Source organism: Prionailurus bengalensis, chromosome D2 (assembly GCF_016509475.1).
Source record: "Prionailurus bengalensis isolate Pbe53 chromosome D2, Fcat_Pben_1.1_paternal_pri, whole genome shotgun sequence".
NCBI lineage: Eukaryota > Metazoa > Chordata > Mammalia > Carnivora > Felidae > Prionailurus > Prionailurus bengalensis.
Genome location: NC_057351.1, coordinates 17186267 through 17209513, shown reverse-complemented (window position 1 = coordinate 17209513; position 23247 = coordinate 17186267). Strand labels below are relative to the sequence as shown.

Below are 23247 nucleotides of genomic sequence, written 5' to 3'. Positions count from 1 at the left end.
CAGAGCCTGATGCAGGACTCAAACCCACGAACCGTGAGACCATGACCTGAGCTTAAGTCGGATGCTTAACCGACTGAGCCACCCAGGCACCCAGAAGCTGTGCATTCTAAACTGGGGGGCTCCCTCTCGCCTGAGCTTCACTCCCTGCAAGCTTCACTCCCTCGGCTGTGGGTGCCCATCCTGAGAGGACAGAGTCTCCTGGCCATTGCCCGGGGCTCCAAGAAGATGCTGCTTCCCGGGCCAGTGTGAACACTAGATGGCAACTGGATCTGTGTTAGAATCACCTGGGGGACTTCTAGAAGTGTGCAGAGACCCAGGCCTCACTCCTGACTAATTAAATCAGAATGGAGATGGGGGTTCTTGAGCCAGACTCAATATTCTTCTGAAAGCCCCCCACGTGATCTTAACGTGGTCAGGGTTGAGAACAGCTGACCTGAGGTTTGACGCCTTGTTAAGTAGGGGTCCCCCCTCAAAGATCCCGGTCGATGACCAGACTGCACCAGTCCTGCCACTTTTAATTCTCTTGTCCCCCCTGAACGATTGCACCACATACTGGAGGCAGTTTGCCATCTCTCATTTAAAAAAAAATTTTTTTTAACGTTTATTTATTTTTGAGACAGAGAGAGACAGAGCATGAACGGGGGAGGGTCAGAGAGAGGGAGACACAGAATCTGAAACAGGCTCTAGGCTCTGAGCTGTCAGCACAGAGCCCGACGCGGGGCTCGAACTCACGGACCGTGAGATCATGACCTGAGCCGAAGTTGGACGCTTAACCGACTGAGCCACCCAGGCGCCCCTGCCATTTCTCATTTAACTACTACTTTCAACACAGGAGATCAGCAGGAACGCTCTTCCTTCTCTGTATGCCTCACCCCAGATCCCAACACACGGTCCAATCCCGTACACAGCAGGCTATGGACTGCTGGTTCCTGGGGATTAGTTTTACCTCCTCTCTCTAACCCGAAAGAGACGCTAATGAGCAATTATCACGTCAAAAGAAAGAAGAGGGCAGGGGATCTGAAGTGGTCAGAGACAGAGCAGCGCTGAGACCCAACTGCGTGGTCCAAGAATAAATCAACAGAGGAACGAAGCGTCTTTCAAGTTCTCAACGGCAAGAAAACACACTGTAATTCGCTTTCAGTAGTTGACTGGATTCAATGCATTCAAGTTCTGGAAACGGACGATTCGGCGTTCAGACCAAAAGAACACACAACCCCAGTCAGAGAGTCTAGCATTTTATCCTCGTTTTTAACCTACAAAGTGTAAAGTGTTCAGGAAGGATTTTAATAAATATATTAAGGCTTAAGGTGATCGTTGTTTTTGAGTGGAAGAGGCAGGATCGCTAATATACTAGCTCACGTTCAGAATCTTTCAGAACAAAAACGTTTGCCACCACCTTTCAGTGAATGACACAAAACACGAGCTTGCCCCAGCTTCCCACGTTCACACATCTCTGTATTAGCTCCCTCCCTCCTCCATAGAATAGACAAAGAACGACAGGAGTTGTTTCGACAGGTGAAGAGAATGCAGTCGATGGGTAGGACCTGAAATGTTTACTTTTTTGGTAAAAAGCTTCCACTGAGTCACCTGGGCAGCTAGCAGTGCGGCTTACAGAGAAATAAAGCCCAACCCAGGGCCTTAAACGCTCACAAGACAGAAACGAGAAAGGCTGCCGAATGCATCGAGGCAGGGGAGCCGCGAAATGCTAGTTTCCCTGCGTTGCAAACTGGACGCAGTTCCTACAACACAGAGGGTGCAAATCGCCCACCACCCGTAAGGAAGTAACGAACCAGTAAAAGTCGCCTTGAGCAAAACGCCCCGAAAGGTGTCCCCCGGGGGAAAGGATGGAGGAAGAACCTTCCTCGGCAGGCGCGCCTGAGTACCACGGAGCCGAGGATGTGGCTGGGCACCTCTGGATCGCCCAGGCACAAACTCCGGCCACCAGAACACCCCGCCACGTGTGTCCTCCAGATTAAACTGACAGCACCGGCCACTGGCGCCCGACAACCGCCCACAATGGAGGAGAGGAGCTTTCTTCAAGAGGAGAGGCAAATAAATGCTGGTGGTCCGGTAGCAGCAGTGGCCTCTCGGCGGAGAGCCCTTTCTAGATGGACTCGAGAATCCAGTCGCTGCTGGAGAGCGGGGAGACGGGCAGCGGCAGGTCCCGTGGAGGGCCCCGCTCCCTCCCATCGTGGAGGGCGTTCTGCTCCTGGAAATAGTCCTCCTCCTCCTCGAAGAAGCCGTTCTCCAGGCCGTAGGTGCAGTCCGGGCTGGAGGCTGCCTGGCACGCTCCCTTATATTCTTGAATGGACTCGTACAGGCTGTAGAGTTGGCAGAGCAAGGACATGTCCAGCTGGCGGAGGCCAACCTTGAGGGGAGTGGGGGGGGGGGGGGAGGGAAAAACAAGAAGTCAGCACTGGAGTTTAATTTTAGTCGAACGCTCAGCCAGCAATCGGCTCGTGCCAGCACATTCTTTCCGTACCGTGGACGACGCAGGGCATCACTCGGATGCTTTGGATTTTCCAATTTGGAGAAAACCTTAATTGTGGGATGCCCACACCTCAGACGTTACTCAGTGTGTCAGGGCAGGATCGCACCGTCGGGGCGGCGGGCCCCAGCCTGTGGAATTCACCCTGGCACCCGGGCGTGCCCTGGGAAGGAACAGTGCTACGCCTTCTGGTGGCCCCAACTGGTTTCCCTGTGGACGCCAAGATACAAGTGTGTCCTTTCCTCATGATCAGACTCAGAGGGGACCCGCGTGTGCCCTCCCTGATACCAAAATCATTCTCAACTCTCTGGGACAAGAGTCCCCTTGCCAGTGACAGCGGTTCGCCTGTCAGTGTCACACACTGCGCCCTGGAGCACCCACCCTCTGACCGGCTCAGCCTCCGGGCCCCCAAGAGAAGTGTTCTGATTCCCTCTCTTCGGACAAGGTCAGTCTTACCCAAAGATGGTTGTGGGATCACTCCCCAGAGCAGGCGACTGAGTAAGTCTAGTGAGACCTGGGGGCCTCCACGGATTCTCCTGGGAACCACTTTCATCACTGGTGGCGAATCAAGGAACAGTTGAAAGTCACCTATTTGTTCACCTTCAAGTTCCCTTCTTCCCACGGCCTTGTCCCAAGGGAAAGAGCACAAGTCAGCCCGGGAAATGGAGTGTTTCCATCAGTCCCAAAGACAGAAGGGTTAATCCAGTTGGAAATGCAGCCCAGCCCAGTGCATCTGACGCCACTGCATGAGAATCACCTGCGGTGATTGTTAACAGTGCGGCCTCGGGTCCAGCGGGTGTGTGGCCGCTGGTGACAGAGCTGCTGAGCTGGAGACCTCCCTGCAAGTCATAAGGGGAGAAACTCTACATAGATGCTAGGAGACCTGCCTCCTGCTTCTTGGCCCTTTTGCAAGCCACGCATCAGCTCTAAGCCTTGGCTGATGACAAAAGGGAATAATCATTTCTCTTATGGGGCTAGTGGGAAGGGTCCAATGAGCTACCCATCCATTTTAGTAAACAGTCATCAAATGTCTCCTGTGCAGCAAGAGCTAAAGCACCGAAGAGGCATGGGAATGTGCACGCAGAAAACCGAGACAAGGTCTACAGCCTAATTACCCAGTGACGAGACCCGCCATATAAGACGGTCCGACTTTCACACAAGGGAAGCTGGGGTCCAGAAAGCAGCATTCATCTCATGACTAAGACTGGGTGTTAAGTCCCAGATTTTTCTTCACAGTCTTCAACCACGCTAAACTGCCGAGGAAACACTGGCTATCTCCCTGCTCTAGCGGAGTAGACCACAGAAATGGGACCAAGGCACCTTGACTTAGCATATTTTGCCAAGACGTTCAGGGAAGACTTCAGGAGAGAGGGTCTGAGAGGGCAGAGTTGGCTGGATGGCATCCACTGTCAGAAGTCCTCCCTGACTAGGTAAGTTGTGGGTAAGCCAAAAGACGCCCAGGCCACAGGGCCACATCCTAGAGTCTGACACCAACACTCTTGTTCCTGATTAGCTTGTGCACATGTCGTCATGAGGAAAAGCAGGCTCCCGACCTTTGTGTTTGAAAAATTACCCAGACGATCTTGACGTCCAGTTCTGGCGCCGAAGCCAGTGTTCTTGACACAAGTATCTGTCTTCCCTGGGCCCCTTGTATTTATTCTCCTGTGAGCACTGACTTTCAGGCCAGCCAGGCAGAAGAGCATGGAGCAGAGCGCGGGTTCTGGAGCCTGCCTGCTTGGGTTCAAATGCTGGCTCTGCCACTCCCTAGCTGTGAGACCAGGGACATCCTGTTCAACTTCCGGAAAGGGTGACAGCTGCTACTGTTGTTACTATGTTCGTGATTCTTTCCATGCTGCCAGCCTGCAGAATGCCATCTTGGAAAGGAACGGCAGGAACAGGATGTACCAGGCAGCCCATGTGAAGCCATATTCCTCCTGCCCCAACTCAATCCCGCAGACGGAGCAGCAACCACCTGACCATCTTTGGTGGAAGATGGTCACCTGCCAGGGCAGTCACAAGCCAGATGAAAATTAACCAGCAAACCTGCTTCTTGAGGACCAGGGTGCTCACTGCAGACTCTCGAACAGGAAAGGACCTCAAATGTCTTACTTCAAACCCTCCAAAGGAGGACCTTCCAGGCCAGTTCATTCATTTTCCAACAGCCATAATTCTTCAGCATGCCAAGTCAAAATCTCCCAGCCTTTAGGTTCTAGGTCCCCTGATGCTAGGTGTGACCATCATGCAACGCACACAAATCTCATTTCTCTTAACCACCTTTTAAATACTTGAAGGTAATTTTCGGTCTGCCACCTGAAAAAAATGATTTGTTTTCTCCAGCCAGTAGCTTCGGGTCTTTCAACTATTCGCAATGATGTCCTGGTCCGTTAACCAACTAGTCCCTTCCCCAGGGACTCGCTACTTTTTTCCCAGGGATCCTCCATAGTGTCCGGGTCTGAATACAGTAACCGAACTGCAAGACTCTGACTTGGCAAGTTCACACATACCTACTGTCCGCGCTAGGATTTAATACAAGGAATGGAAACTCTAATAAAGAAAGCCACACCCTCTTAGAGTCTTAGTAGTATTTGCTTAAAAAGTCATAAACTAGGGGCGCCTGGGTGGCTCAGTCAGTTGGGCATCTGACTTCAGCTCAGGTCACGATCTCATGGTTTGTGGGTTCAAGCCCGTCGGGCTCTGTGCCGACAGCTGGCAGCCTGGAGCCCGCAGCCTGCTTTGGATTCTGTCTCTCTCTTTCTCTCTGCCCCTCCCCCGCTCACACTTCGTCTCTCTCAAAAATAAACCAACATTTTTTTAAAAATTTTTTTAGCGTTTATTTTTTATTTTTGAGACAGAGAGAGACAGAGCATGAATGGGGGAGAGGCAGAGAGAGAGGGAGACACAGAATCGGAAGCAGGCTCCAGGCTCTGAGCCATCAGCCCAGAGCCCGACGCGGGGCTCGAACTCACGGACTGTGAGATCGTGACCTGAGCTGAAGTTGGACGCTTAACCGACTGAGCCACCCAGGCGCCCCTAAACCAACATTTTTTAAAAAGTCATAAACTAATACAACCCTGGATGTTAACTAGCCTGGAATTATTAAAAAAAAAAAAAAAAAAAGTCATAGAGAAGATTCATCTGGAATCCTGAAGCGATTTCTACCGAGTCACTCTAATACCAGTAGGGCTGGGCAATCCCAAAACTGTTTCCCACCCTGGAAATGAATGAGGAAAAACCAGAAGGAGCAGTACCGGACCAGGCCTGGCCTTCATCTTCTGGGCAGGGTGGGTGTGGGCCCAGGGGGGTGCAGGGGAACACGGGGCTCTACAGCCCTAACAACCGCTAACCGGGTTTCTGAGGCTCTAACTTCCTCTGACTCCGCACAACTCAAAGACCTGTGGTCCCACGCTTTTCTCTTCAGGTGCCCTGTCCAAGGTCTTCCAGGCCCCGAGTCAGGATCATGTCCTGGACCTTTCTGGGCGGCAGCAGCTGGAATGACGCACCAAGTTGCCCTGTCATCGGGTGGAACGCTGGCCTAGAAACGGAGGTCGGACCCGCCTAGGAATACAGCTCCGTGCTGCACACACCTATTACCCTGCTGAACAGACGCCAAGTGCTTAGACTAAGTTAACAGGGATTTAAGCACACACACGTGCACACACATGCCTATACACACCCCGGTTTCTCAGTGCCTTCTGCAGGCACTAGACCAAACTCCTCTGAGTTACCAGCCATCCTCCAAATGAACTCGGCGGGCAGGAGGGAAGTAGCTACATGAGCAAGTCAGTTTCCCGGCCGGGCGCCTCTCCCTCGGCGGTGGCTGATTCAACACTTTAACTTACGTTTTCTAGAGGCAAACTGAAAATCCCTAGGCAGCGTTCTATAATCTGGTCTGAATCTACGCTCTCCGACCTGCACCTCATGCAACGGTTGGCCGGAGGTCCCTTCTTCCCCAGACTGTCCCGGACCTGTCCCCACTGTGTTAAAGCCTCTTTGCTTGCCTGGCCCAACGCCAGCTTCTCCTCCGCTCTTCGGACCTTGGTGGAGGCACCGGTGCTCCCCAGTTCCCCCCACGTTCTCTGCCTGCCTTGTGCTGCCAGTAAGCACATGGGTCTGCTTTCTTCTAATGTAGGACAAGCCCACATGCAGTGACCCAGCTACTGTCTGCATCAGGGAGAGAGACTCAGGACAGCTCCAGAAATCAAACTCTCAACCTTGAAGGCTAGGGGGAAGGGATGGGTGTCTGAGAATATGGAAGGGGAGAGAGGGACCATGCAAGAGAACTCAACTGCAGAGCGGTTTCAGAACGTGATTAAATCACCCACGAACAGGAACCCGTCCTTCCAGAAAAAAGGACTGGGGTGGGGGCAAGCCCTCAGGAAGCCCACTACCCCCCCACCCCCACCCCATACTACAAGCAGGGGAAGCCTGTCATCTTAGTGATCTGTTCCCACATGTCCCTGAAGACCAGTTGATCTAATTCATGGCTGGATTCAGAAAATACAGCTCTTTTGTGAAAGCAGATTGCAAAACTTCAGATAATTGAAGAAAACTACAGAATATTCTAAGACCGTGTAATCTGTAGCCCTTATTCTAGACCTTCAAGACAATTAAGAACAATCAGCTAGCTTCCATTGCTTTAAACTGCTAATGCCATTCCTTCCTCTCTCTGTCTGGGCTTCCTGCTTAACTTCCTGGTCATGTTCTTCTCTTTTCCCCTGCACAGAGCTCCCCACCACCCCCCACCCCTGCTGCAACGCACAGGTGGCTCAGCAACCCACATCTCCAACAATGGGGCCCAACAATCCTGAATCACCCTCGAAATGGTCTCAAAGACGCCCAACAGACTGGCCACATGAATACACGTCACATCGGACAGGGTACTGGTTCCCAGCCGGGTTTCGGGGTGCTAAGGTTCTACCTTTGGAAGGTGCCGCGGGTCAGAGTGTTGTTCCCAACTTTCACACAATTCCAGCAGGTACGTGACCATTCGGATACAAGGCTCAGAAGATGAAAGGAACTTTTTAAAAGGAAGCTTTTGATGACTGAAAACAAAGCATCACAAAAAACTTTAGGGTATTTTTTTTTTTAGAAATAAATGGTAGTTAAGAAAAATAGTTTTAAGAAACTATAAGCTGGGGTGACTCACCAGTACATAAACAAAAGCAACTTCTTCCCAAATCCAGCAATAAGTAGGAAACACAACAGAGACAGAAAGAAACGGTTTTGTGTTTGCTCCATTGCCGCAGCGGGCTCTGTGCGTGGGGCTGGGGAGAAGCAGGTCAACGTCGGGGAATGGTTAGTTCAGTAAATCATACTGGGACCGGCTCTCTGAAATGACCCCCCCAGCACTGCCACACAAGACCATTATCTCCCCACCGCATTCCTCAACCTAAGATGGGCAGGGTTTCACAGATGGGCAGGGTTGCACAGATTCCAAGTGAAACTAAAGAATCATGAGCTATAATATAGGCGGGGAGGGGGGTGGTGTGAAATACAGGGACAGATGCAAAAAAAGGTTTGTTGGATGAAAATTCACATCAAAACATAAAGTGGTAGGGACTTGGTTTTAAAAAGTAGGGTAAAGTCATACAATAAAAACTAGGCAGTCATTTCAAAGGGTGAGCAGCTGGGTACAACAGTGACCCACAACAGTGACCCACGTGTGCTGCTGAGCACAAAAGCTCAGGTTACCAAACAGTACACGGTAGGAATTCACTTTATATGCATAAGCACACATGTGCAAGCTTCTGACCGGAAGAGAAAAGGTCTGTTAGCAGAACTTAACCTCTAGAAAGTGGGACTGGGAATTTATAGCCTTCTGCACTGCTTAATTTTTTTCTCAACGAGCACGATGCTCTCAATTTTAAAACCTAAGAATTAACGGGCGCCTGGGCGGCTCAGGTAGGCGTCCGGCTTTGGCTCATGCTCTCACGGTTCGTGGGTTCGAGCCCAGCGTCGGGTAGGTGCTGACAACTCAGAGCCTGGAGCCTGCTACGTACGATTCTCTGTCTCCCTTTCTCCCTGTCCCTCCCCCGCTTGCAGGTGCTTTCACGCTCTCTCAAAAATTATAAACGTTAAAAAAAAAACTAGTAACAACAAAAAAGCATATCATGCAGGCAACACCACACAGGGCTGCATGCCTGTGAAACCTGCGCTGCGGTCTGACTGGTAACGGCAACAAAAGCCTTAAAATAGCACACAACTTTTAACCAGCTAACTGTTCCCTTCTAGGGATTGACCGGAGAGAAGAAAATCTCGGTGGTGCACAAATACATAATCTCCTCCTTGTTCTGTGTGGTAGGTGCCGATTCTGTTATGATGAGGAAATTGGGACCCGGAAAGATGAAGGCTCTTGATTGAGGGCTTACGATACGAGGGCAGGGAGCGGCACCCGTGTTTAGGAGTCCAAGGTCGGCGCTTTGACCACCAGCCTGTACTGTCCGCACAGCTGACCCAGGCAAAGAGGTGTCGCCGTGTGAGCTGGGATAGGGAGCAAGCTGCTAACATCACAGGTGACTTGTATTTGGCTTTTCTGAACTTTCTGGATTTTCTACTATGAATATGTATTAACTTACAATGAGACCATTTTCAAAGTTACCTTTCAAAAACGGAATGAATGACTAAGCACACACGGATGGCTTGTGAACGAATTCATTTTACAGAAGACCTGGGAAATGCCCCCAAGTCTGATCCAGGTGTCCAGCGGGTATCTGCGTGGCTGGAATGCAATAAAGCAGTGACCTGATGGATCGTAACCTGATTTTTGAAAAAAGGACGCGGTGACCGAAGGACGCTGACCTGCATACTCTTTTGCAAAGGAAAACCGAAGAGAAAGACTTCTTTGGTGTTGATCCAGTAGGGGAAGGGGCTATTAACTTGGCAGCTCAGGCTGGACTGAGATCCCCCTGAAGGACTTTTTTTGTTTTATTTTTTATATTTGAGAGACAGAGAGCAAGTAGGGGAGGGGCACAGAGACAGAATAGGAAGCAGGCTCCAGGCTCTGAGCTGTCGGCACACAAGCCCGATGCAGGGCTCGAACCCACAAACCGTGAGATCATGACCTGAGCCAAAGTCAGACGCTGAACCGACTGAGCCACCCAGGCGCCCAGCTCCTGAAGGACTTCTAAACTCCCCGGTGGCTCGTAATTCTGTGCTCACTAAGCAAGCTTCCAGTCCATCATGTGGCCCCTACGTGGCACTGTCCTCTCCTGGGTGGAAAAGCATTTGGGTTACTTGGTCTCCTTCGTCTCCTGTGCGTGCCCTAGGCTCACCGGGCTGAGAACAACACTCTGAAGAGTCAGGGTGATTCAGAGACAGAAAACAGACCAGGCTGCGTGGCTGCACCCCCAGATTAAGCCACACCCACAGTTCCTGCAGCTCTCCACTCGCCCATACGCCCTCTCTACCACGTAAGGTGGTTTCAGTGTGTTTACTGCTCACAGCTAAAGGCGTCCACACTGACGGAGCCCATTCTGCAACCTCTTCCAGGCCACACTGGCTTCCCTCGAACCAATGAAGTGATGGCTTTGCACATTCTTTTACTTTTTCCCCATTATAAAAATAAAACGTTCTAGTCATATTAAAACGTCAATGGTTCATAATTATGTGAACCATAATTCCCGCATCCCATGTTCTTTTTTTTTTTTTTATTTATTTTTGGGACAGAGAGAGACAGAGCATGAACGGGGGAGGGGCAGAGAGAGAGGGAGACACAGAATCGGAAACAGGCTCCAGGCTCCGAGCCATCAGCCCAGAGCCCGACGCGGGGCTCGAACTCACGGACCGCGAGATCGTGACCTGGCTGAAGTCGGACGCTTAACCGACTGCGCCACCCCCCTTTTTTTTTTATAGCTTTTTTTTTTTTTAACGTTTTTTATTTATTTTTGGGACAGAGAGAGACAGAGCATGAACGGGGGAGGGGCAGAGAGAGAGAGGGAGACACAGAATCGGAAACAGGCTCCAGGCTCTGAGCCATCAGCCCAGAGCCTGACGCGGGGCTCGAACTCACGGACCGCGAGATCGTGACCTGGCCGAAGTCGGACGCTTAACCGACTGCGCCACCCAGGCGCCCCTCTCATCCCATGTTCTAAAGCAGCTGTCTCCAAATGTTTTGGTCTTGGGACCTCTAACTATTGAGGGCCCCTAAGAGCTGTCATTTATGTGTATTATACCTGTCAACATTTACCTTATTAGGAATTGAGACTGAGTTTTCATATTGATCCATTTAAACATAAATAATATACCCATTACATGTTAACATAACTTTTTTTTAATGTTTATTTATTTTTGACAGAGAGAGAGAGAGAGAGACAGAGCATGAGTGGGGGAGGGACAGAGTGGGACACACAGAATCCGAAGCAGGCTCCAGGCTTCGAGCTGTCAGCACAGAGCCAGATGCGGGGCTCGAACCCACGGACCGCGAGGGCATGACCTGAGCCAAAGTCGGACGCTCAACCGACTGAGCCCCCCAGGCGCCCCAACATAACGTTTTTATGAACGCCACCACTTTGTACATCTTTTTAATGCCTGGCTTATCTCCTTCTGCATTTGATCCTTTGTGACACATTGCTTTGGTTGAGGTAAATGAAGAAAATCTGGCCTCACACAGATATGTAATAGCCTTTTAGAAAACAGTGGGTTTTCTTCTTGGACACTTCCCTTCAGTTGGCTGCAGTGTGGAATTTGAAACTATGCCAATGGACTTTTTATACTGTTACATTAAAACCATCCGTCTTGCACTTTGAATGGATCTTTTAACCAGGTGTGATTTTGTAACAGCAAAGCATTGGTGCTATGAGAACTGTGAAAAATTGACTCACTGAATTATGCAGACCTTCAAATGTTGATACATTCCCTAGGTAATTTTTTCTTTCTTTTTTTTTTTTTAAGTAGGCTCCACACCCAGCCCGGGCCTTAAACTCATGACCCTGAGACCAAGACCTCTGCTGGGATGGAGTCAATACTTAACCGACTAAGCCACCCAAGTGCCCCCTCCTTAGGTAATATTTTAAAACAACGCACTTATCAATATGACAACCACATACTTATGGACACTGAAAAGGATCTAGGGACCCCTGAACGTCCCCCAGCCCACACTTTAAGAGCAGTTTCAGGGGGCGCCTGGGTGGTTCATTCAGCTAAGCCTCTGACTTCAGCTCAGGTCATGATCTCGCAGTCGTGAGTTCAAGCCCCGCATCGGGCTCTGTGCTGACGGCTCAGAGCCTGGGGCCTGCTTCCGATTCTGTGTCTCCCTCTCTCTCCCTGCTCCTCCTCTGCTCGTGCTCTGTCTCTATGTCTCTCAAAAATAAATAAAATGTTAAAAAAATTAAAAAAAAAAAAGAACTGTTTTTTTTTTCAATTTTTTTTCAACGTTTATTTATTTTTGGGACAGAGAGAGACAGAGCATGAACGGGGGAGGGGCAGAGTGAGAGGGAGACACAGAATCGGAAACAGGCTCCAGGCTCTGAGCCATCAGCCCAGAGCCGGATGCGGGGCTCGAACTCACAGACTGCGAGATCGTGACCTGGCTGAAGTCGGACGCTTAACCGACTGTGCCACCCAGGCGCCCCAAAAGAACTGTTTTAAAGATACCCACTTTTAGCAGTTCAGTATGTATCCCTCAAGACACCATGTTTATGCAAGCTGTTTAGCTAGATATCACGTATACACACGTCTGTGCAACTTACTTTTTCGTACTGTGAACATCTAGGTTCATATAGTTATCACACGCTTTTCAGTGAGTTTCGATCACTATTCTATATCACTGCAAGACACATCTGCGTACAAGTACCATTACGCACTGTGTGACTATTACTGTAAGAAAAATTTATAAAAATGAAATGGCAGAAGGGGTTGAGAAAGGAAAAGGACGCTTTCCTTCCAACCCCTCCCCAGTCCTGGGCCTGCAAACAGGAGACCATTCCTCAAGGGTTTGTATCCAAAGCCTAAAAAAAGGCCACTGCCCAAGATAATGAGTGAAACACGGACACAACTGATGTTGAAATCAGGTGGGACTGGAGGAAAAAACATGATCCAAGGGCCCCTGACAACACGCTGGAACTCAACATGCATCTGAAGGTTGGTTTGTGTTGTCATTTTCTTGAATGATATCCAATTAACTGGAACTCCCCCTCTGCAAGCGTAGATGCAGTTCGGGGAGCAAATCTGAAGCTAAAACCAAAACCAAGTTCTTGGACAATACATAGAAAGCCTCATGTCAGTAGCCAGAGTTTTTCAGACAACTGACATAAAAAGCAAAAGAGATTCGGTTTTTATGGTGTTTATATCCCCAAATCCTCACCATGACTATGATCATTTTTTTTCAATCTCTGCTAGTCTTTTTTTTTTTTTTTTTTTGAGACAGAGAGAGAGCACAAGCAGGTTAGAGGGGCAGAGGGAGACAGAGAATCTTAAGCAGGCTCCACTCTCAGCGCATAACCTAACATGGTAACATGGGGCTCGATCCCATGACCTTGGGATCATGACCTGAAACAAAATCAAGAGTTGGACGCTCAACCAACTAACTGAGCCACCCGGGTGTCCCTCTGCTGGTCTTTTAGATAAAACATGACACCTTATTGTTTTACTTCGCCTATCTGTGGTTATGAGAGTTGTTAAACACCTTGCCATTTCTCTTTAACTGCAATGACCTTGGCTATTTTATCTCTAATTCTAAGTGCAGTCAACAACCTAAGAACATACCAAACATCCTCTTTCAAATGTATTTCGGTAATCCTCAGTCCAGCCTCTCTAGGCTGCGACAGGCCTGGGGTCCCCCAGAGGCTGCCTCTCCCCTGGAGAGCACTGGTCAGAGGACAGAGGCTCTCCCTCCCCACCCCTCCTTCTCAGGTCAAGGGCAGGGCTTCCTGCCAGAACCCTTGCAGACGAGACTGTATAAAATCAGGCCAGTGCATGGCTCTTAGAGCCAATCAGGGAAGTGAGCAGAAAGCACTCAAAAACAGAAAAGGCCACATGCCTGAATGAATTTCAGTAGAACCATAAGGAGGCCTAAGGGTTTTTCTGTCTCCAAAGCTCCTGGAGGAGGACGTACATCTCTGGGTTAAGGGTCTATGAGGGAACGAGCAACAGGAAAGAAAAGAACAACCTCTATGAGCCCTGCCTACTAATCACCTGGAAACATCTGGAGCCCGTGGGCAATGAATGAGATGAATAGAAGGTCAGGGCTCTGGAGAAAGACAGTGGGTAATTGGGGGACAAATATCTGACCCAGCCAGTCTCACGGCTGGTTTCCTGTTCGTGCAGTCTGTGGTCGGCCTGTAGGGTTTCATACACGGGATCGTGAAAAATGTAGCTTTTCAAGCCGAGGTCTGAAGTCTCCGTGGAGTTCAGGTGGGCATTCCAGGAGCAAGGCCGCAAAGCCTTCAAATGCTGCTTGGTGGGCAGGAAGTGCATGCACAAGGGCCAATGTCCTCTCTTTGAGCCCTCCCTGAACTCCCTCCCTGAACCTCCTTGGCCGTGCAGCCTCCAAGATCTACAGACACGCTGGCCCAGAGCGACACAGAAATGCTCCAGCACTTGGTGGCTCGAGGCCCTCTGCATGTGACCAGGTGCCCAAAGTGCCAACAACTGGGGCACTTTCGCATTCCCAGAATGCCTTTAACCGGAAGTGGGGGGAAAGCAGAAGGGCTGTGCTCCCGGCAAGATATCCATTTCTGATCTCTTACAGGTTGGGGGGGGGGGGGCCGGGCAGGTAATACATAAAAGTTAAAGTGGTATGAAAAAAATATCTTTCAGGGGCACCTGGGTGGCTCAGTCGGTTAAGCGGCCGACTTCAGCTCAGGTCATGATCTCGCAGTCCGTGAGTTCGAGCCCCGCGTCGGGCTCTGTGCTGACCGCTCAGAGCCTGGAGCCTGTTTCAGATTCTGTGTCTCCCTCTCTCTGACCCTCCCCTGGTCATGCTCTGTCTCTCTCTGTCTCAAAGGTAAATAAATGTTAAAAAAAAAAATTAAAAAAAAAAAGAAAAAAGAAAAAAATATCTTTCAATCTCTATACTGTCATCTTGGGACCAGAAGTGTAACCTCACTTAGAGATAACCTCAAAAGCGAATGAAACCAGACCAGTGAGCCCACAGCCCGCCCCTGCTGCACCTGCCCCCACCCCACAAACTATGATACATATACACCTTTCTAGTTGTGCTTTTATTGGGTGGATCCTGGGGTGGGGACAAGTGCTATACAGAGTAATCACAGCCTAAACAGCCTAATTTAAAAAAAAAATTTTTTTTTAATGTTCATTCATTTTTTGAGAGAGAGAGAGAGCGCGCGCGTGCGTGGTGGGGCTGGGGCGGGGAGAGGCAGACAGCGAGAGGCAGACACAGAATCGGAAGCAGGCTCCAGGCTCCGCGAGCTGTCAGCACAGAGCCCGACGCGGGGCTCGACCTCCCAACTGCGAGATCATGACCTGAGCTGCAGTCCAACGTTTAGCCGACTGAGCCGCCCAGGCGCCCCTAGACAGCTTAATTTTTGATGAACACGGTCCAAGAACAACAACCTTGTGCGGCTCTTCCTTTTCTTTGTAGAATTTACAGACACCACGTGGTGTCCTCAGGGACACCAAGCACATGGCAATAGGCAGGTCCTGCACTTGTGCCTACACTATTTTATGACAGAGTAAACTTCTGCAGGCACCATCAAGACCCACATAGGCAGGAGGGGGAAAGAATTATATTGTTATAGCCCAAAGGAGCCTATATGGCATTTAATTCTCATTTTCCCCATAAGGGATCTCTAGCTGAAAATAGCAAAATGCTTGCTTCGATTATACCACATAATCTAATAACAGAATTGGAGCTCTTGATGCCTGGTTCAGGAGCTTCCCCAATCTTTCTTTTTTTTTAATATATTTTTTTAAGTTTATTTATTTTGAGAGAGTGAGAGAGCACGGGAGCAGGGGAGGGGCAGAGAGAGAGAGAGAGGGAGAGAAAGAGAGAGAATCCCAAGCAGGCTCCACGCTGTCAGCACGGAGCCTGACTCAGTGCTCGATCCCACCAACTGTGAGATCATGACCTGAGCCGAAATCACGGGTAGGATGTAACTGACTGCACCACCCAGGTGCCCCAGGAGCTACCCAATTCTTAAACAGCTTGTTCAAAATGCAGATTCTGTCTTCTCCTAGTCTGATACTGCTGGTATAGGAAGAGGCCCAGAAATTAGCATTTTAGCAAGCAGCCCGGAGGATTCTGGGGCTGGTGGTCCATTTTTCGGGGAACACAATACACAGAGACGGTATTAAAGGCCACCAGACATGCCACTCTCCCGTGATCAACATCAATCAAGAATGCTAATGCATAACCGGAGGCTAATGCTGTTATTCCAGATGGCATTTCACAGGACTGACTTGGGACTGGACCTTTACCATAAACCCTTTTAAAGACTAAAATCCCCTAACACACCGGCTTCACGTGCAGGATAAGAGCTGAAATCCACGGGAATGCGGGCTATTCAAGCTAACGTCTCCTGGAATACAGTTCACTGAACAAACTCATTGGACATGGACTTGTTCTCTCAACTAAAACGCAGGGAAGAGAAGCATTGCTTGGTCTCAGAAATCTAGCTTTATTGAATCAGATTTAAATTCTTCGCCTAAACCATCGCAGCCCAGGCACTCAAAGGTTCTGTGTGGATGACTTCCCACTCACGCCCGGGTTGGTGACGAAAATAGCTATTTGACAGTTTTAAGAGGGGGGGGGAGGAAACATGAAAAAAAAAAAGAGGTTCCAAGTCAAAGCTGCTAGAACCTGCCCCTGATGGTATAAGAGGTAGACCCCAAGAATCCCGAGGACGGCAGCCCCTCAAAGATGTCCTGCCCCCCATATCTGAGAATCTGCTGTCCACGCTTTCGTGTGACTCTCTGGGGTGTTCAAACTTGATGAGCTAATGTCACGGAGCCGCTGGATGGGTGGTCTGTGAACAAACATCAAGGGAAGTGTGTGTCGGGGGTCCCGGCTGACACTGAGAGTCAAGGGTGTCCTGCAGCCACACGCAAGGATTTGAAAAGCCAACCCAGATCCAGTGAGCAAATATGGCTTTATCCGCTTAGCAGGTAAGAGTCTGTTAAACTGGGGGGGGGGGGCCCTTCAGGGCAAAGTATTTTTATGTAGAAAGAGGTCTGGGATACATAGTTTGTCCAGCAGCCCCCTGCTCTATTTCTGCTAACTGGCCTTTCTTCGGGGGGGGAACTCCAGCACCCCCACCCCACCCCTACCCCATCCACATGGTCACACTATCTTAGTAAAATGCGATCCTGTCCTCAGTCACTACTGGCTGGCCCACGCTGGCCAGACCACCCAAGCTGGGCCCGCTGGCGTCCTTCCACACAGTATTTACCAACTGGAACTAAGAAGCATGGCCGAAACTGAGTGTGGACCCTGTTAACAGCCACGGTCCAAAACGTGGGAAAAAAATAAAATGATGCGGGGGGGGGGGAGGGGGGGGCTGGGGAGGAGAATACGGTGGGCTTCCCGGATGCCCCATCGGCCCTGGTTCCAGTCTGTCTCTGTATATATCCAGCCCTTCGAGAGTTTTCTTCAGCAAGAGCTGGTTCAGACCGAGTTACTATCACTCACACGGAGAGCCCAGGCATGAAAACTGAGAGGTGATCTACGCGGCAGCACTCCTACTGCGTAAAGATGACCACATCTCCCAGATGGTATAATGCTCCTGAAATGGCTAGAGAGTTTCCTTGGATCTCCATAGCATTTTACACCTAACGCGCACCCAACGAACATCTGTTGAATGTGATTTTAAAAGATCCTCTGATGTTTAAAAAAAACAAAAACAAAAAAACTAACTCAGCTTCTTGTCTTAAAGGACTTTTTCCAGTCTATAGAGCAGGTAAGCTACAGAGCGCAGTATTATGTGTGACCCTCCCCACATCCCAAATGGCCCCGCTCCCCCCACCCGCCCCGGGGCAGGGCGGGGACCACAGGAGCAGGACAAAACTTCACCGAGGAGGGTTCCTAGAACAGAAGTGCTAACTCAGGCGGTACAGCGGGCACCATGCGGAGCAGGGAACCACCAAGTCCACACAGCTCCCCTGCCCTCAGAGCCCAGACTGCCCCGGACCCATCCCCCCACACCTCACTGTCTTATCACCAGGTCCAAGCCTCTTTTCCAGCCTCCAGCTCCTCATTTTTAAATGTGTAACATACTCCTCCACTGATGTAATGACAAACCACCTTTCCCCCTAAAGGAGCCACCCCTCCTGACTCCCCCGTTGCTGCAGTGAACCCCACCTTCCCAATGATGGATTAGCAAGGTTATTGCTCTCCTGCACAAAGGCAGACCCTGCAGTTACTGAAGACATTGTAACATGTGTTGACTAGGAAAACCTTTGCAAGATGTGCCCCCGAAAATGCAACTAAGAATGTATAATGCGATCCGTGTGTATTTGTGTCGGTGGGAGTGCCTGTGCATGCGAGCAGTACAATATAAGGGTTAAAACAAAGCTTTGGGACACATCTGGTTGAATCTGTGATCTTAGGGGAATTAAATTCTGAGTGATTTTTTAAAATATATGGAAATAGGATGGACCTTAGAGAGGATTATGCGAAGTGAAGTAAGTCAGACACAGAACGACAAATACCATATGATTGCACTTACATGTGGAATCTAAAAGGCAAAGCATGCACAAACTAACCAAAAGCAGAAACAGACCCAAGAATACAGAGAACAGACCAATGGTTGCCAGAGGAGACAGAGTGGGGGGGATGGGCAAAATGGGTGAAGGTCCAGGAGGTACAGGTTTCCAGTTCTGGGATGAGTTGAGTCACAGGGATGAAAGGCACAGCATAGAGAATATAGTCAGTGGCATCGTAATAGCGTTGTGCTGTGACAGATAGCAGCCACGCTTGTAGTGAGCATGCCAGAACACAGAGACTTGAGTCACTGTGTGGTACACCTGAAACTAATGTTAACATTGTGTGTCAAGCATACAGGAAGGGAGGGAGGGAGGAAGGAAAGAGGGAGGGAGGGAGGGAGGGAGGAAGGAAGGAAGGAAGGAAAAAGGAAGGAAGGAAGGAAGGAAGGAGGAAGGAAGGAGGAAGGAAGGAAGGAAGGAAGGAAGGAAGGAAGGAAGGAGGAAGGCAGTTAGGAAGGAAGGAAGGAAAGAAGGAAGGAAGGAGGGAGGGGGGAAGGAAGGAAGGAAGGAAGGAAGGAAGGAAGGAAGGAAGGAAGGAAGAAGGAAGTTAGGAAGGAAGGAGGAAGGAAAGAAGGAAGGAAGGAGGGAGGGAGGGAGGGAGGAAGGAAGGAAGAAGGAAAGAAGGAAGGAAAGAGGGAGGAAAGAAGGAAGGAGGGAGGGAGGAAGGAAGGAAGAAGGAAAGAAGGAAGGAATGAGGGAGGAAGGAAGGAAGGAAGGAAGGAAGAAGGTAGCAAGGAAGGAAGGAGGGATGGAGGAAAGAAGGGAGGAGGGAGGGAGGAGGGAGGGAGGGAGGGAGGAAGGAAGGAGGAAGGAAAAACAAAGAGAAGAAAAGAAAGGGAGAGAGAAAAAAGAGGGAGGTAAGAAGGAAGGAAGAAAGAATTTGAGTATCCATCTCATGGAGAAGTTCGGATGTACAGAAAGCATTTACATTGTGCCTACACAGGAAATATCCCAAACTATTAACAGTGATGATCTCCGGGTGCTAGGTCTATGAGGAACTTTTCATTGTTTTGCTTAGCTGCACTTTCCATAAAAAAGCTTAACGTCTCCTCCCAGACTCTAATAGTTAACTGGCAACTCCTGCATTTTCTGCTTCAGAGAAGTGTCTCCCATTTGCTTCTTGTTTCCCGGTCACTGGCCTCCACCCCGCTGGAGGCTCTCACCTTCTCCAAGCACACCTCTAGCACCCCCCACTTCCTGCTTCCTCTGCACCCTGCTATCAAATTAATTCCTCAAAGTCCGATTCTGTGCCAGTCTTCCACTTCAACCCTTCCCACGCTACTTGAGGCTCTCTGGAACCCACCTTCCCAGTGCCCGCTCCCTCTTTAAGATACAATCTGGGCTATTCCGTTGTTGATTATCAGAGAGGCCTTGCGACACCACCACCGCTGGCTTGCACAGGACTTTCAAAAAAAAAGAAAGGATTAATCACATGAATCTGTGACTGCACAGGACTTTTTCAAAAAGGGATTAATCACATTCTGCCAGGACTTCTAGTACATCCCTCGACACAGATTTGACCTCGGGGCCTTCCAATGAAATAGATCAACACAAATTATTCCAGATAATTCAGGAATGAACTCCGTTTAAGTTACTACTTGGACCCCACTGCCCCAGGCTAGTAAATCTCTTAAAGCCCAAACACCCAGAGGGGCGCCTGGGTGGCTCAGCTGGTTAAGCTTCAGCCTTCAGCTCAGGTCATGATTGATCTCACAGTTCATGGGTTCGAGCCCCGCGTCGGGCTCTGTGCTGACAGCTGGGAGCCTGAAGCCTGCTTCGGATTCTGTGTCTCCCTTTCACTCTGCCCCTTCCCCGCTCACACTGTCTCTCTCTCTCTCAAAAATAAATAAACATTCAAAAAAAAAAAAAAAGCCCAAACACCTAGAGTACTTTTAAAGACCTTGGGGCATTCTGTGAAAGAACTTGTCAAGGCCTGTAGCCATATCGTATCTTTATCTCAGCTAAATATCAGACTGACCGAAGATAGCAGTTTATTTTTCCTTGCATTTCAAATACTTAGAGCTCTGGTCCAAGGCATAATTATAAGGTTGTGGCTGTTCTCCAGCTGCACCAGGAGGGACCTGGAAAAATACTTCTGGGAATAGCACATCGACTCCCAAGCCACTAGAGTGTGTTTATGAACCAGAGCTTCAGAAAAGGAGTGGCCCTGAGGTTTTCCTGTCGGTTCCAGTGTCGAACTTAACCCAGGATGAGTACTCCCATTTCACCCCCATATTTGTGCCACATCTAAATCCCGACTGTAAACATCCTAGGTGTAGATTTATCTACTTAAAATGCAGCTCACTAGCTGTGCAATGCTGGTTTCAATGAATGTTTATTAATAAATCAAAAATGGTTGTCTTGGAGTTTGAGTCATTCCGTAAGAAGCTTAGAAAATCTGTTCAGAGAGAACTGGAAATCACAATTTCAGTGCCAGCCACACTATCTAATTGTGGGATAGACAATATCTAATTGATTAAAAAACAAGGCTGCTTTTCCAGATTTAATTAAGTCTCACTTTTCAGAATGGATATGCTCCTGAAAAAAAAAAAAAAAAGAAGAAAAAAAGAAAGGCATAAGTTGTTTCTAAACAGTATCTTAACGTACTAGATGCATCTACAAAGGATTTCTGTGATAAGTTTTTTGGCAAATTGAGTCTTAGGAAAAAAGCAGCTTTCATGTATTAGATTTCCTTAATAAAGTTTCTACCTGTACTTAAAAGAGGATAAGAACCTGCACTAAGTGAAAGGAAGGGGCCGATTCCAAGATGAAAGCCCGGTGGCCAGGGGTAGGTGATCAGGGCCCAGCGGGAAGTTAGAAAGGAGGGAAGTTTGTTCTCCGCTGGCCTAGCCTAAGCCTGTTGAAGAAAGCTGGAGAAAGGCTCGAGGTCACCTAAATCCCAGCCCTTGCCCTGTTTTGGCGTCACCTGAAATCCTGTGTCCCAGTCCACATCACCCAATGTACTTCCAAAGGACTGAAAAAAGCTAAGCCCCATTGTCTGGCGCCCAGACACGACCCGAAGAACCCACACGGGCTTCACCCAGACGGGGAAGCGGGTTGGGGGATTCGGTTCCACCACGCTGAGAGGGGATGGGCCGAGCGCTCGCCTTCACAGCCATCTGAGGCTGGAGCCATCCGAGGCTGGAGCCATCCCGAAGTAATCGGATTCTGCACGCGCCGCCTGGGGCGCGGGGGAGGGGGGCGAGGGCTGTTCCAATCTGCTGTCTACACTCGCGCGGAAAAAACTGTCCTCTCCCAGGCAGCAAAACACAGTCGCACACAGCCCTTCACCCCGCAGCCGAAGTGAAAGCCCTTCCCTGACCCCGGAGGTCTGTTTCACTCGGGAGAGGAGTGACCGCGGCGCGCCGCGTCCGCCCAGAGGCCACGAGCGAACCCCACAACGCGCCTCCCGTTTCCGAGCCAGCTGGGGCCGGACCTGGGGCGCCCGGGATCCGAAAACTGCCTTTCGAGTGGGGACCCGCCCCGGGTGAGGGTTGCACCGTGGGCAGAGAGGACAGGGTCCCTCATTCGGCGCCGGCTCCAGAAGCAAAAGAGCCAGAAAGGGGCGGGTGGGCGCGCGGACTTCCGGAGCAGAGCGCGGGTCCCGGCGAACTTTCCCGGGACGGCGAGCCCGGACGGGGACCCGCCCCCCCCCCCCGCCCCGACCCTCGGAGCCCCCCTTACCATCTCCTTGCGGAGCAGGGCCAACGCGGCGTCCAGGTTGGGAGGCTTGGCGGGCAGCCCCGCGGCCCGGGCCCCGCCGCCGCCCGCGCCCCCGCGGCTCAGCTCGTCCTGGATGCGCGACTTCTGCGCGTACAGACGCTCCAGGTGTCGCCAGCCCCCCGACGCGCCGCCGCCCGACGCCGAGTGCAGCAGCCCGCTCAGGCTCTTGGGCAGCGGGGGCAGCCCGTCCACCCGCAGCCCCCGGACCGCGTCCGCCGCCCCCGGAGCGGCTCCGGCCCCGCTCATCGCGCTGCACCCGGCCACGCGCCTGTCCCGCCGCCGCCGCCGCCGCCCGGGCCCCAAGCCTCCTCGGGTCCGCCCCCTTCCCGGTGGCGCCCCACCCACTTCCCCTCCCCGCCTCCCGGCCTCCGCCTCCGCCCCCGCCCCCGCCCCGCCTCCCCGCCTCACGCCCGGACCCCCCTGGCGGCCCCCGCCCCGGCCCGGCTCACCACCCCCAGCCCCGCCCATTTGCCCCCAGGCCCCCTACGCCTGTGTCCGCCCCCGCGTCCCTGCTCACTTCCAACTTTGCCCCCTTACTTCTCGCCCCGCCCCCACTCCCGAGCACCGCCCCGCGCCCCGCCTCACCTCAGGCCCCTCCCTGGACTCCCCCCTCACCTGCTCACAGTCCTGGGGGACGGCTCCATTGGCGAGGTGGCCTTCCCACCGGCCGCCAAAGCTGCTTGTAATCCCCGAGGGAACCCCCACGTCAGATGCAACCGGACGGACGGCTCGTGAGGGGGTGGGGGACAAAGGCTCCCGCTCGGAGAGAAGGTCAGGCAGTGCTGGAGGATCCCCCCCCGCCCGCGGTCTTCGTCCCCAGAGGCCAGGGCCCTACAGACAGAGTCCCGGCCAAATGAGGTGGGGGAGGCGGGGCTCTGGCCACAGGACCCCTGCCCTTCCCCCAGGCCTGAATCGGGATCTCCTTTTAAGTCCAGCTCGCTGCCTGGAGGGTTGGGACACCCAGACCTGAGCGAGTCGCTTATTCCCTCCAGGGCACGCTGGCCTCAGTCAGTGACAATGTCCAGCCCTACAGACAGCAGCCAAGAAGAGCTCTAGGTCCACTTTTGGAACTTCAAACCGCAAACAAACACGCCTTTCAGCCTGGCCGTGAACACAAGAGTAATTCTCGATGGAAATGTTGACAAAAGTAGGGAAAACTTAAATCTCAGAAACTGTCCGTCAGCTCTGAGGCGAAAAGAAACACGACTCACACCTCTGGGAGAGAAAAGGGAGAGAGAAACAAGCTGTGTCCTTTCTAGGCAGAATAAAAATGACAGTTATAACCAGATTAGAGATAGAAAGGTAAGGAAGTAAGGACCGATTAGCAGACAACAGCCCCTCCACGGACTAAAAGCCAATGCAGTGCATATAGAGCGGAT

General features: G+C 51.0%; 1 protein-coding gene across 1 annotated transcript; it reads right to left on the bottom strand.

Annotated features, from left to right (window-relative positions):
* Positions 1 to 1222: 1222 nt before the first annotated feature.
* On the bottom strand, positions 1223 to 22138 carry FAM89A (family with sequence similarity 89 member A). The gene is made up of 2 exons (XM_043596320.1): positions 21830 to 22138; positions 1223 to 2368 (listed from the first exon to the last, which is right to left on the bottom strand). Exons 1-2 carry the CDS (start codon positions 22112 to 22114, stop codon positions 2105 to 2107), a joined length of 549 nt encoding a protein of 182 aa, XP_043452255.1. The 5' UTR covers positions 22115 to 22138; the 3' UTR covers positions 1223 to 2104.
* Positions 22139 to 23247: the final 1109 nt, after the last annotated feature.